Source organism: Anopheles gambiae, chromosome 2 (assembly GCF_943734735.2).
Source record: "Anopheles gambiae chromosome 2, idAnoGambNW_F1_1, whole genome shotgun sequence".
NCBI classification, from domain to species: domain Eukaryota; kingdom Metazoa; phylum Arthropoda; class Insecta; order Diptera; family Culicidae; genus Anopheles; species Anopheles gambiae.
In genome coordinates, this window is record NC_064601.1 from 44,969,165 (window position 1) to 44,982,379 (window position 13,215).

Consider the following 13,215-nt stretch of genomic DNA (forward strand, 5'->3'; position numbering starts at 1 on the left):
TTTTGTTATAACGAGGAAAGTGTGAAAAGGGGGAAAATTTGTTTTAAATAATCAATGTTATGGGAGGTATTTTAACTTTTTCTTGTCAAAGTTTCGCTTTTTAATAGGGCATCTGAGGATTTTGACTATATTGATCAATACTTTATTACCATCTATATAACCTATGACTATTATACCAACATCGCTGCTTACAACAAACTACGAACGAATAGTATGACTATATATTTTACAACAAATGTTCGACACAAACAACTTAACTGATGCTTATACACACTTTAATTCAAACGCTTAAGAAGACGACCCTTCAATACTTATTAGCAAGTTTAAAATCGAACAAATCTATTACAAAATTTGACTCACGACACATAAGCTGCTATTGGTTGCTTTGTCGATAAATTATCCTCGTATGCGCGTCATACAACGAGCGAAACGACTTTTATTCATAATTCATGATACACGAAACTCCATTTTCAATTTCACCTCGCAAAACGCTTCCAACCAGTGCGGACTTTTTTTAATGTTTTTTTTTAAACGTGCTAAGGTTCTATTTAACATTAATATTTACAATGAACAACGCAGAACTTTAATGTCAATCACAGCATCATTGTTTCCAATACAAAGTTCGCAAACAAACTTAGGATATGGCTGCGTTTACCTGCACTAATGCCATTTAGTACAGGCAAACGCAACAAACTGAACAATAACGTTGACGAAGACGGACACCCAGAAATTAAAGCGCTAATTCGCTGGTGCAGATGAAACGAAGGATAATTCTTTGTTTGAATGCAGTTTGTGGTCCTGAAAAGGACCGATTTGAGAGAACGAAGCCAATCATTTCAGTGGCTTACTTCGAGCTGGTGTACTTTGTGACAGCCTTCGTTCCTTCGGAGACGGCGTGCTTGGCAAGCTCACCAGGCAGCAGCAGACGAACAGCGGTTTGGATTTCGCGGGACGTGATCGTCGAACGCTTGTTGTAGTGCGCCAAGCGGGATGCCTCAGCAGCAATGCGTTCGAAGATATCGTTGACGAAACTGTTCATGATGCTCATGGCCTTCGAAGAGATGCCAGTATCCGGGTGGACTTGCTTCAACACTTTGTAGATGTAAATAGCGTAGCTTTCCTTGCGGGTCTTGCGCTTCTTTTTCTTGTCGGACTTGGAAATATTTTTCTGGGCCTTGCCAGACTTCTTCGCAGCTTTTCCACTGGTTTTGGGTGCCATTTCGACGGAAAAATTCACTCAACACTGGGACACGATGTGTATGATTCAACGGGTGATTGCGTTCTAGAAAAATTCCGAGCTCTCCGATCGCTTATAACGGACTGCGAGAGAGAATACGTATCGTGCAGCTCGAAAAATTCCAAACGAGTATCGGGCAGCACGAATAAGCTGCTATATAAGCATCGGTTGGGTCAAAATTGTTCTATTATAAAAAGACCCTTCTCAAAGAGAACATCGTGTTGTTCGTGATCCCTTACAAACGTACCCCAATCAAATCTAACCATGTCTGGCCGTGGAAAGGGAGGAAAGGTAAAGGGAAAGGCAAAGTCCCGTTCCAACCGTGCCGGTCTTCAGTTCCCCGTTGGCCGTATTCATCGTCTCCTGCGCAAGGGTAACTATGCCGAGCGCGTCGGTGCCGGAGCACCCGTGTATCTGGCAGCCGTCATGGAATACTTGGCCGCTGAAGTGCTTGAGTTGGCCGGAAACGCTGCCCGTGACAACAAGAAGACGCGCATCATCCCGCGTCATCTGCAGCTGGCCATCCGCAACGACGAGGAGTTGAACAAGCTGCTGTCCGGAGTAACCATCGCTCAGGGTGGTGTGCTGCCCAACATTCAGGCCGTGCTGCTGCCCAAGAAGACCGAAAAGAAGGCTTAAACGGTGTGACAAAGCTTCCTTCATCTCAAACCCAAAACCGTCCTTTTCAGGGCGACAAATTACTTTGCCAAAGACATTTTATTCGATTTATGCTGTTATGGGAGAACCAGAAGGAAAAAAAATCCAGATATATCAAGAACCGTGCTTGAAACTGTGTACAAAATGTAAATGAAAAAATGTGCCGTCCTTTGGCACAAAAAGCATCCCTTAATATTTTCAATTCTGTAACCTCTCACTACGAATTCTACAAAATGCAGCATATCATAAGCGATGCATAAGATTTTCCAGGTAGCTTGTTCAAGAGGGTTGGTTTTACCATATAAATGCAACCAGTGATACCTGCGTGTTGACCTTTTTCTGAAAACAGTAAAGGACACTTTTACCTGATTTATCGTTAACCACGGGAAAATGTTGAAAGGGTCGATTGTCGAAAAATGTTGTGCGTTTAGGTAGCCTTAGGTTCTCACAAAAGTTTGGCTTTCAATATATCGGGAAACGTTGACAATGGCTTTAAAAAAGTTGGACCAAAAATTAGGAAGGTTCAAATAAACAACCATACTTATTAATGTTTCCCTTCACCCTTCATCTTAATCACCAGTTACCCAAATTTGTGAAGCATTTTAAAGTGTTTCGTTGTTTGAAACAATAAAATGATTTGCAATGTAGGAATGCATATAAAATACAAAGTATTGAAATGCCCTAACGCATATGCAACTCCACATTCAATAACGCCGTCTAGTGGTGATCAAAGTCCCTGCAACCAGTAGTAACGCCATCTAAATAATTGGTAAAAGTAAGGCTCAGTGATCTACGTTACATATGAGAAGCGTTACATGCCTTTTAAAATTCCCAAGCAGTATTTTTGAAAAGCTCATAAACACCCCAAAAGCTTTCAATTTTAGTAACATTTCCTATGATTAGAAAGTATAAAATATTAAAAATATTAATAAATTAATAAACTATATGAAATATAATTATTACCTATTCAATCTATGTTTCCGCCTATTGTGAATAAACTTTACTTTAGGTGCGAGGGCTCTTTTTTAAATTGAGGTTAATGAAGGTAGTAAATATTTGTATGTATTTCATTATCTTGCTTTTTCAATAGTTGGGAACATAAATAAATAATCATTTTTAAAAGTAACCACTTTTTATGTGTAAGATTGTTATAATTAAATTAGGTGAAGTTGTTACAACTCTGATTGCTGTTAAAAATGATAGCCTAATAATAATAATATAATTTATTTATACTCATGAATTATCAATGAGTGTTTTCTTTGCAATTGCTGTTCTATTTTATGTTTGTTCAAAAATTGTTGCTTTTCTAATTATCATGTAAAATAAAATATATTAAGACATGATAATCTATTAATTTGCTCATCCATGACGATTAAACCAGGCGTTCAAAAATGCTGCTTGGGTTTGCGCTAGACAGACGTTACTCGTAACGCTAGCGTAATGTAGAGGGCTGAGCGTTACTTTTCCCAAATAATTCATTATGCGCTCTATGAGGTCCCAGGGTGTTTGCCCTGGATAATAACTGGGAAACATTTTAATGATAACGGAAGCTGGGGAACAATTACCAAATGTACAAACCAAAATGTAAGCATCGCTAGCGGAGCATCGCTAAGTCAGTATACCAAATGAAGTCAGTATCCCAAGAAAATATGTAGCATTCAGTTTACATCATAGATTTTGGAGGTGGAGTTAATTTCTTCATGTTCATAGCACCCTGATAGCAAATCTTGCAGAAAGTATTTGGTGAGTATGAGTTAAATCGAATTAAACAGTTTTGAAGAGTTAAACAATCGGTTTGATCTGATACTGGTAGGAACATTTTCATATCATCTGCATAAAACAAATTTTCGCAATCTGGTATAACGTAAATAATATCATTTATCAAAATGATAAAAAGAATAGGGCCTAGAATACTGCCTTGTGAAACCCCGGATGAAATATTCACTGTAATTTGTCTTACACTTAAATTACAGGAGAGCCAATGAACAAGCGTTCTATTTATTCCGTAGCTTGATAGTTTTGAAATTAGCGTTGAGTGATTTACGGAGTCAAAGGCAGCATTGGCACCGTTAGCTGTTATAATAAACTCACAAACCTCATGGAAACGGTGTAGCTTTTTTTCACCCAATCCTTCTTTTGAATAATTATCACAAGTATCAATGAACGAAGCGCATGTGTAGCGGCGATTATTGCTTCAAGAGGATGAGAGGCTTGCCCTGAAAAATTAAATAATTTTAATTCGAGACTATAAAATAAATTCATAAATTAATAAGTAAATAAAAATTCAATATTTTAACAAACACTTCAATCGTCGCTTTTATGTACGCTTCAAACGCATGCAAACTTTTGTGAGTGCTTGTTATGCAAGTAAAATGTTATACGCACACCATTCGAAGCCATCATAGACATTTTTTCTCTCAAATAAAACATTTTAATGTTGCGAAAGACACAGCTCTTGAGTAATGTATTGTGGTCCTGAAAAGGACCGTTTGATTTGAGACTCCACATGGAAGTTTTATAGAGATAAATTTAACCTCCAAAACCGTACAGAGTGCGGCCCTGACGCTTCAGAGCATACACCACATCCATAGCGGTGACGGTCTTACGCTTGGCGTGTTCAGTGTAAGTGACCGCATCACGAATCACATTCTCCAGAAATACTTTCAGGACGCCACGGGTTTCCTCGTAGATGAGGCCGGAGATACGTTTCACTCCTCCGCGACGAGCCAAACGGCGGATGGCGGGCTTGGTAATGCCCTGGATGTTATCCCGCAGCACTTTTCGGTGACGCTTGGCTCCTCCTTTACCCAGACCTTTTCCTCCCTTTCCTCTTCCAGTCATGATGAGCACAGGATTGTACGTTCACGATGTTCCTACTTTAAATTGACGATCACAAATGAGCGTTTTCGAGCTCAACGTCCCTATTTATACTTTTTCATCCACGCATTCCCTCTTGCTCTTAAGATGAGAGAAAACAAGGGTTGGCAAGCGCATAAAAAGAGCTCTTGTTCGAGCAGTTTCCTCATTTAACGTTCAACTTTTGTCAAATAAACAAGTTCGCTCCGTGCTCAACGAAACCTACGCTCCCGAAGTGAAATGGCTCGTACCAAGCAAACCGCTCGTAAATCGACTGGAGGTAAGGCTCCTCGCAAGCAGCTGGCCACCAAGGCTGCTCGTAAAAGTGCCCCGGCCACCGGAGGAGTGAAGAAGCCGCATCGTTACCGTCCGGGAACGGTGGCCCTCCGAGAAATCCGTCGCTACCAGAAGTCGACCGAGCTGCTCATCCGCAAGCTGCCCTTCCAGCGCTTGGTGCGTGAGATCGCCCAGGACTTCAAGACTGATCTCCGCTTCCAGAGCTCAGCTGTGATGGCGCTGCAGGAAGCCAGCGAGGCGTACCTGGTTGGTCTGTTCGAAGACACGAATCTGTGCGCCATCCACGCCAAGCGCGTCACCATCATGCCCAAAGACATCCAGCTGGCCCGTCGCATCCGCGGAGAGCGTGCCTAAATCGTCCATGCATCCGGAAGCGGTCCCTGTCTAAACGGGGCATTTCCTTCTCAAAACGGTCCTTTTCAGGACCACCAATACTGTTGAACATTCCAAGAATTTTCTTTCGATTGCTATTATGAAATTGTACATACGAACGCAAGCCTTCACGTATGTCGTTTTGTTATAACGAGGAAAGTGTGAAAAGGGGGAAAATTTGTTTTAAATAATCAATGTTATGGGAGGTATTTTAACATTTTCTTGTCAAAGTTTCGCTTTTTAATAGGGCATCTGAGGATTTTGACTATATTGATCAATACTTTATTACCATCTATATTACCTATGACTATATTACCAACATCGCAGCTAACGACAAACCACGAACGAATAGTATGACTATATATTTTACAACAAATGATCGACACAAACAGCTTAACTGATGCTTATACACACTTTAATTCAAACGCTTAAGAAGACGACCCTTCAATCCTTATAAGCAAGATTAAAATCGAACAAATCTATTACAACATTTGACTCACGACACATAAGCTGCTATTGGTTGCTTTGTCGATAAATTATCCTCGTATGCGCGAGGAAAATTTAATTTAAAAAAATGATTGTCATACAACGAGCGAAACGACTTCTATTCATAATTCATGATACACGAAACTCCATTTTCAATTTCACCTCGCAAAACGCTTCCAACCAGTGCGGACTTTTTTTTAATGTTTTTTTTTTTAAACGTGCTAAGGTTCTATTTAACATTAATATTTACAATGAACAACGCAGAACTTTAATGTCAATCACAGCATCATTGTTTCCAATACAAAGTTCGCAAACAAACTTAGGATATGGCTGCGTTTACCTGCACTAATGCCATTTAGTACAGGCAAACGCAACAAACTGAACAATAACGTTGACGAAGACGGACACCCTGAAATTAAAGCGCTAATTCGCTGGTGCAGATGAAACGAAGGATAATTCTTTGTTTGAAGGCGGTTTGTGGTCCTGAAAAGGACCGATTTGAGAGAACGAAGCCAATCATTTCAGTGGCTTACTTCGAGCTGGTGTACTTTGTGACAGCCTTCGTTCCTTCGGAGACGGCGTGCTTGGCAAGCTCACCAGGCAGCAGCAGACGAACAGCGGTTTGGATTTCGCGGGACGTGATCGTCGAACGCTTGTTGTAGTGCGCCAAGCGGGATGCCTCAGCAGCAATGCGTTCGAAGATATCGTTGACGAAACTGTTCATGATGCTCATGGCCTTCGAAGAGATGCCAGTATCCGGGTGGACTTGCTTCAACACTTTGTAGATGTAAATAGCGTAGCTTTCCTTGCGGGTCTTGCGCTTCTTTTTCTTGTCGGACTTGGAAATATTTTTCTGGGCCTTGCCAGACTTCTTCGCAGCTTTTCCACTGGTTTTGGGTGCCATTTCGACGGAAAAATTCACTCAACACTGGGACACGATGTGTATGATTCAACGGGTGATTGCGTTCTAGAAAAATTCCGAGCTCTCCGATCGCTTATAACGGGCTGTGAGAGAGAATACGTATCGTGCAGCTCGAAAAATTCCAAACGAGTATCGGGCAGCACGAATAAGCTGCTATATAAGCATCGGTCGGGTCAAAATTGTTCTATTATAAAAAGACCCTTCTCAAGGAGAACATCGTGTTGTTCGTGATCCCTTACAAACGTACCCCAATCAAATCTAACCATGTCTGGCCGTGGAAAGGGAGGAAAGGTAAAGGGAAAGGCAAAGTCCCGTTCCAACCGTGCCGGTCTTCAGTTCCCCGTTGGCCGTATTCATCGTCTCCTGCGCAAGGGTAACTATGCCGAGCGCGTCGGTGCCGGAGCACCCGTGTATCTGGCAGCCGTCATGGAATACTTGGCCGCTGAAGTGCTTGAGTTGGCCGGAAACGCTGCCCGTGACAACAAGAAGACGCGCATCATCCCGCGTCATCTGCAGCTGGCCATCCGCAACGACGAGGAGTTGAACAAGCTGCTGTCCGGAGTAACCATCGCTCAGGGTGGTGTGCTGCCCAACATTCAGGCCGTGCTGCTGCCCAAGAAGACCGAAAAGAAGGCTTAAACGGTGTGACAAAGCTTCCTTCATCTCAAACCCAAAACCGTCCTTTTCAGGGCGACAAATTACTTTGCCAAAGACATTTTATTCGATTTATGCTGTTATGGGAGAACCAGAAGGAAAAAAATCCAGATATATCAAGAACCGTGCTTGAAACTGTGTACAAAATGTAAATGAAAAAATGTGCCGTCCTTTGGCACAAAACGCATCCCTTAATATTTTCAATTCTGTAACCTCTCACTACGAATTCTACAAAATGCAGCATATCATAAGCGATGCATAAGATTTTCCAGGTAGCTTGTTCAAGAGGGTTGGTTTTACCATATACATGCAACCAGTGATACCTGCGTGTTGACCTTTTTCTGAAAACAGTAAAGGACACTTTTACCTGATTTATCGTTAACCACGGGAAAATGTTGAAAGGGTCGATTGTCGAAAAATGTTGTGCGTTTAGGTAGCCTTAGGTTCTCACAAAAGTTTGGCTTTCAATATATCGGGAAACGTTGACAATGGCTTTAAAAAAGTTGGACCAAAAATTAGGAAGGTTCAAATAAACAACCATACTTATTAATGTTTCCCTTCACCCTTCATCTTAATCACCAGTTACCCAAATTTGTGAAGCATTTTAAAGTGTTTCGTTGTTTGAAACAATAAAATGATTTGCAATGTAGGAGTGCCAATAAAATACAAAGTATTGAAATGCCCTAACGCATATGCAACTCCACATTCAATAACGCCGTCTAGTGGTGATCAAAGTCCCTGCAACCAGTAGTAACGCCATCTAAATAATTGGTAAAAGTAAGGCTCAGTGATCTACGTTACATATGAGAAGCGTTACATGCCTTTTAAAATTCCCAAGCAGTATTTTTGAAAAGTTTATTAACACCCCAAAAGCTTTCAATTTTAGTAACATTTCCTATGATTAGAAAGTATAAAATATTAAAAATATTAATAAATTAATAAACTATATGAAATATAATTATTACCTATTCAATCTATGTTTCCGCCTATTGTGAATAAACTTTACTTTAGGTGCGAGGGCTCTTTTTTAAATTGAGGTTAATGAAGGTAGTAAATATTTGTATGTATTTCATTATCTTGCTTTATCAATAGTTGGGAACATAAATAAATAATCATTTTTAAAAGTAACCATTTTTTATGTGTAAGATTGTTATAATTATAATACGTCAAGTTGTTACAACTCTGATTGCTGTTAAAAATGATAGCCTAATAGTAATAATATAATTTATTCCCAAATAGCCAGCTCGTACTTTATAGCTGATTTAGGGCTGTTTAACGAAAAATCGTTCCGATGTAGTACTTTGTGGCTGATTAAGAGATAGACGGTACTTTGCGGAACTATGGAGCTTTTTAACAGGCACATGGTACTCTTTGGAACTTTGCGGCTGATTAGCACTATGTGTAGGGTTCATGATGGAACTTGAAGGCTTGTTAAGAAAGGGTACTGAACTTGGTGGAACTTTATAGCTTTTAAATGCATGACATCGGTACAAGGTGGCTCTTGTCAAAGTGTCAAAGACGGACGCCGGCAATAATCTCATTGCTGCTGCACAAGTTAGATTCGTTAATTGAAGAATGAATATTGAGTGAAGTGATTGTGAATTATCAGTAAATTGTGTAAAATTTTGTGTTATTCATCGATACAAAAGATTTAAAAATATACATATTTGATTAAACGAAACAAATCTTGTTGTTTATTTCATCGATGACGCTTGCTTGAAAATAAAACACAAAGAAAAATAATCCCTGGCATCGTGGCATAAGGAAGCTGCTTAGGCGCTGTTTGAAAGACCCACATAGAACTTTGATGCTGTTTATCTACTGCAAAAGGCGAATTAGAGCAGCGATCTTTAGCGTGCCAAAATGAGCTGCTTAAGCAATTCTGGCTATTTGGGTTTATACTCATGAATTATCAATGAGTGTTATCTTTGCAATTGCTGTTCTTTTTTATGTTTGTTCAAAAATTGTTGCTTTTCTAATTATCATGTAAAATAAAATATATTAAGACATGATAATCTATTAATTTGCTCATCCACGACGATTAAACCAGGCGTTCAAAAATGCTGCTTGGGTTTGCGCTAGACAGACGTTACTCGTAACGCTAGCGTAATGTAGAGGGCTGAGCGTTACTTTTCCCAAATAATTCATTATGCGATCTATGAGGTCCCAGGGTGTTTGTCCTGGATAATAACTGGGAAACATTTTAATGATAACGGAAGCTGGGGAACAATTACCAAATGTACAAACCAAAATGTAAGCATCGCTAGCGGAGCATCGCTAAGTCAGTATATCAAATGAAGTCAGTATCCCAAGAAAATATGTAGCATTCAGTTTACAGTATAGATTTTGGAGGTGGAGTTAATTTCTTCATGTTCATAGCACCCTGATAGCAAATCTTGCAGAAAGTATTTGGTGGGTATGAGTTAAATCGAATTAAACAGTTTTGAAGAGTTAAACAATCGGTTTGATCTGATACTGGTAGGAACATTTTCATATCATTTGCATAAAACAAATTTTCGCAATCTGGTATAACGTAAATAATATCATTTATGAAAATGATAAAAAGAATAGGGCCTAGAATACTGCCTTGTGAAACCCCGGATGAAATATTCACTGTAATTTGTCTTACACTTAAATTACAGGAGAGCCAATGAACAAGCGTTCTATTTATTCCGTAGCTTGATAGTTTTGAAATTAGCGTTGAGTGATTTACGGAGTCAAAGGCAGCATTGGCACCGTTAGCTGTTATAATAAACTCACAAACCTCATGAAAACGGTGTAGCTTTTTTTCGCCCAATCCTTCTTTTGAATAATTATCACAAGTATCAATGAACGAAGCGCATGTGTAGCGGCGATTATTGCTTCAAGAGGATGAGAGGCTTGCCCTGAAAAATTAAATAATTTTAATTCGAGACTATAAAATAAATTCATAAATTAATAAGTAAATAAAAATTGAATATTTTAACAAACACTTCAATAGTCGCTTTTATGTACGCTTCAAACGCATGCAAACTTTTGTGAGTGCTTGTTATGCAAGTAAAATGTTATACGCACACCATTCGAAGCCATCATAGACATTTTTTCTCTCAAATAAAACATTTTAATGTTGCGAAAGACACAGCTCTTGAGTAATGTATTGTGGTCCTGAAAAGGACCGTTTGATTTGAGACTCCACATGGAAGTTTTATAGAGATAAATTTAGCCTCCAAAACCGTACAGAGTGCGGCCCTGACGCTTCAGAGCATACACCACATCCATAGCGGTGACGGTCTTACGCTTGGCGTGTTCAGTGTAAGTGACCGCATCACGAATCACATTCTCCAGAAATACTTTCAGGACGCCACGGGTTTCCTCGTAGATGAGACCGGAGATACGTTTCACTCCTCCGCGCCGAGCCAAACGGCGGATGGCGGGCTTGGTAATGCCCTGGATGTTATCCCGCAGCACTTTTCGGTGACGCTTGGCTCCTCCTTTACCCAGACCTTTTCCTCCCTTTCCTCTTCCAGTCATGATGAGCACAGGATTGTACGTTCACGATGTTCACACTTCAAATTGACGATCACAAATGAGCGTTTTTGAGCTCAACGTCCCTATTTATACTTTTTCATCCACGCATTCCCTCTTGCTCTTAAGATGAGAGAAAACAAGGGTTGGCAAGCGTATGAATAAAGCTGTTGTTCGAGCAGTTTCATCATTTAACGTTCAACTTTTGTCAAATAAACAAGTTCGCTCCGTGCTCAACGAAACCTACGCTCCCGAAGTGAAATGGCTCGTACCAAGCAAACCGCTCGTAAATCGACTGGAGGTAAGGCTCCTCGCAAGCAGCTGGCCACCAAGGCTGCTCGTAAAAGTGCCCCGGCCACCGGAGGAGTGAAGAAGCCGCATCGTTACCGTCCGGGAACGGTGGCCCTCCGAGAAATCCGTCGCTACCAGAAGTCGACCGAGCTGCTCATCCGCAAGCTGCCCTTCCAGCGCTTGGTGCGTGAGATCGCCCAGGACTTCAAGACTGATCTCCGCTTCCAGAGCTCAGCCGTCATGGCGCTGCAGGAAGCCAGCGAGGCGTATCTGGTTGGTCTGTTCGAAGACACGAATCTGTGCGCCATCCACGCCAAGCGCGTCACCATCATGCCCAAGGACATCCAGCTGGCCCGTCGCATCCGCGGAGAGCGTGCCTAAATCGTCCATGCATCCGGAAGCGGTCCCTGTCTAAACGGGGCATTTCCTACTCAAAACGGTCCTTTTCAGGACCACCAATACTGTTGAACATTCCAAGAATCTTCTTTCGATTGCTATTATGAAATTGTACATACGAATGCAAGCCTTCACGTATGTCGTTTTGTTATAACGAGGAAAGTGTGAAAAGGGGGAAAATTTGTTTTAAATAATCAATGTTATGGGAGGTATTTTAACTTTTTCTTGTCAAAGTTTCGCTTTTTAATAGGGCATCTGAGGATTTTGACTATATTGATCAATACTTTATTACCATCTATATAACCTATGACTATTATACCAACATCGCTGCTTACAACAAACTACGAACGAATAGTATGACTATATATTTTACAACAAATGTTCAACTCAAACAGCTTAACTGATGCTTATACAAACGTGAATTAAAATGCTCAAGAAGACGACCCTTCAATACTTATAAGCAAGTTTAAAATCGAACAAATCTATTACAACATTTGACTCACGACACATAAGCTGCTATTGGTTGCTTTGTCGATAAATTATCCTCGTATGCGCGAGGAAAATTTAATTTAAAAAAATGATTGTCATACAACGAGCGAAACGACTTCTATTCATAATTCATGACACACGAAACTCCATTTTCAATTTCACCTCGCAAAACGCTTCCAATCAGTGCGGACTTTTTTCATGTTTTTTTTTTTAAACGTGCTAAGGTTCTATTTAACATTAATATTTACAATGAACAACGCAGAACTTTAATGTCAATCACAGCATCATTGTTTCCAATACAAAGTTCGCAAACAAACTTAGGATATGGCTGCGTTTACCTGCACTAATGCCATTTAGTACAGGCAAACGCAACAAACTGAACAATAACGTTGACGAAGACGGACACCCTGAAATTAAAGCGCTAATTCGCTGGTGCAGATGAAACGAAGGATAATTCTTTGTTTGAAGGCGGTTTGTGGTCCTGAAAAGGACCGATTTGAGAGAACGAAGCCAATCATTTCAGTGGCTTACTTCGAGCTGGTGTACTTTGTGACAGCCTTCGTTCCTTCGGAGACGGCGTGCTTGGCAAGCTCACCAGGCAGCAGCAGACGAACAGCGGTTTGGATTTCGCGGGACGTGATCGTCGAACGCTTGTTGTAGTGCGCCAAGCGGGATGCCTCAGCAGCAATGCGTTCGAAGATATCGTTGACGAAACTGTTCATGATGCTCATGGCCTTCGAAGAGATGCCAGTATCCGGGTGGACTTGCTTCAACACTTTGTAGATGTAAATAGCGTAGCTTTCCTTGCGGGTCTTGCGCTTCTTTTTCTTGTCGGACTTGGAAATATTTTTCTGGGCCTTGCCAGACTTCTTCGCAGCTTTTCCACTGGTTTTGGGTGCCATTTCGACGGAAAAATTCACTCAACACTGGGACACGATGTGTATGATTCAACGGGTGATTGCGTTCTAGAAAAATTCCGAGCTCTCCGATCGCTTATAACGGGCTGTGAGAGAGAATACGTATCGTGCAGCTCGAAAAATTCCAAACGAGTATC

The 13,215-nt window shown here is 40.7% G+C and overlaps 8 protein-coding genes across 8 annotated transcripts; 3 read left to right on the top strand and 5 right to left on the bottom strand.

Annotated features, from left to right (window-relative positions):
• Positions 1–119: 119 nt before the first annotated feature.
• On the bottom strand, positions 120–1,297 carry LOC133392018 (histone H2B). Its single transcript, XM_061649841.1, has one exon. It carries the CDS (start codon positions 1,217–1,219, stop codon positions 845–847), a length of 375 nt encoding a protein of 124 aa, XP_061505825.1. The 5' UTR covers positions 1,220–1,297; the 3' UTR covers positions 120–844.
• A 110-nt stretch (positions 1,298–1,407) lies between these two features.
• LOC133392025 (histone H2A) lies at positions 1,408–2,079 on the top strand. The gene has a single exon (XM_061649848.1). The coding sequence runs from the start codon at positions 1,502–1,504 to the stop codon at positions 1,874–1,876; it is 375 nt and encodes a 124-aa protein (XP_061505832.1). The 5' UTR covers positions 1,408–1,501; the 3' UTR covers positions 1,877–2,079.
• A 2,275-nt stretch (positions 2,080–4,354) lies between these two features.
• On the bottom strand, positions 4,355–4,761 carry LOC133392055 (histone H4). Its single transcript, XM_061649883.1, has one exon. The coding sequence runs from the start codon at positions 4,733–4,735 to the stop codon at positions 4,424–4,426; it is 312 nt and encodes a 103-aa protein (XP_061505867.1). The 5' UTR covers positions 4,736–4,761; the 3' UTR covers positions 4,355–4,423.
• Positions 4,762–4,904: 143 nt separating this feature from the next.
• Positions 4,905–11,674, top strand: LOC3292284 (uncharacterized). Its single transcript, XM_061650226.1, has 4 exons — positions 4,905–5,393; positions 7,114–7,460; positions 10,701–10,772; positions 11,205–11,674. The coding sequence occupies exons 1-4, from the start codon at positions 4,991–4,993 to the stop codon at positions 11,655–11,657; spliced, it is 1,275 nt and encodes a 424-aa protein (XP_061506210.1). The 5' UTR covers positions 4,905–4,990; the 3' UTR covers positions 11,658–11,674.
• LOC1268522 (histone H2B) lies at positions 5,679–6,893 on the bottom strand. The gene has a single exon (XM_307082.3). The coding sequence runs from the start codon at positions 6,807–6,809 to the stop codon at positions 6,435–6,437; it is 375 nt and encodes a 124-aa protein (XP_307082.2). The 5' UTR covers positions 6,810–6,893; the 3' UTR covers positions 5,679–6,434.
• Positions 7,020–8,031, top strand: LOC133392028 (histone H2A). Its single transcript, XM_061649852.1, has one exon. It carries the CDS (start codon positions 7,092–7,094, stop codon positions 7,464–7,466), a length of 375 nt encoding a protein of 124 aa, XP_061505836.1. The 5' UTR covers positions 7,020–7,091; the 3' UTR covers positions 7,467–8,031.
• On the bottom strand, positions 10,556–11,038 carry LOC133392049 (histone H4). Its single transcript, XM_061649876.1, has one exon. The coding sequence runs from the start codon at positions 10,989–10,991 to the stop codon at positions 10,680–10,682; it is 312 nt and encodes a 103-aa protein (XP_061505860.1). The 5' UTR covers positions 10,992–11,038; the 3' UTR covers positions 10,556–10,679.
• A 260-nt stretch (positions 11,675–11,934) lies between the features above and the next one.
• LOC133392022 (histone H2B) lies at positions 11,935–13,147 on the bottom strand. Its single transcript, XM_061649845.1, has one exon. The coding sequence runs from the start codon at positions 13,061–13,063 to the stop codon at positions 12,689–12,691; it is 375 nt and encodes a 124-aa protein (XP_061505829.1). The 5' UTR covers positions 13,064–13,147; the 3' UTR covers positions 11,935–12,688.
• Between the last annotated feature and the right edge of the window lie 68 nt (positions 13,148–13,215).

Coding starts and splice junctions, on each gene's coding strand:
- LOC133392018 (XM_061649841.1), bottom strand. CDS start 1,219: ATGGCACCCAAAACCAGTGGAAAAGCTGCGAAGAAGTCTGGCAAGGCC.
- LOC133392025 (XM_061649848.1), top strand. CDS start 1,502: ATGTCTGGCCGTGGAAAGGGAGGAAAGGTAAAGGGAAAGGCAAAGTCC.
- LOC133392055 (XM_061649883.1), bottom strand. CDS start 4,735: ATGACTGGAAGAGGAAAGGGAGGAAAAGGTCTGGGTAAAGGAGGAGCC.
- LOC3292284 (XM_061650226.1), top strand. CDS start 4,991: ATGGCTCGTACCAAGCAAACCGCTCGTAAATCGACTGGAGGTAAGGCT. Junction 7,461..10,700: donor CCAAGAAGACCGAAAAGAAG/GCTTAAACGGTG, acceptor AAAACCGTACAG/AGTGCGGCCCTGACGCTTCA. Junction 10,773..11,204: donor TTACGCTTGGCGTGTTCAGT/GTAAGTGACCGC, acceptor GTCAAATAAACA/AGTTCGCTCCGTGCTCAACG.
- LOC1268522 (XM_307082.3), bottom strand. CDS start 6,809: ATGGCACCCAAAACCAGTGGAAAAGCTGCGAAGAAGTCTGGCAAGGCC.
- LOC133392028 (XM_061649852.1), top strand. CDS start 7,092: ATGTCTGGCCGTGGAAAGGGAGGAAAGGTAAAGGGAAAGGCAAAGTCC.
- LOC133392049 (XM_061649876.1), bottom strand. CDS start 10,991: ATGACTGGAAGAGGAAAGGGAGGAAAAGGTCTGGGTAAAGGAGGAGCC.
- LOC133392022 (XM_061649845.1), bottom strand. CDS start 13,063: ATGGCACCCAAAACCAGTGGAAAAGCTGCGAAGAAGTCTGGCAAGGCC.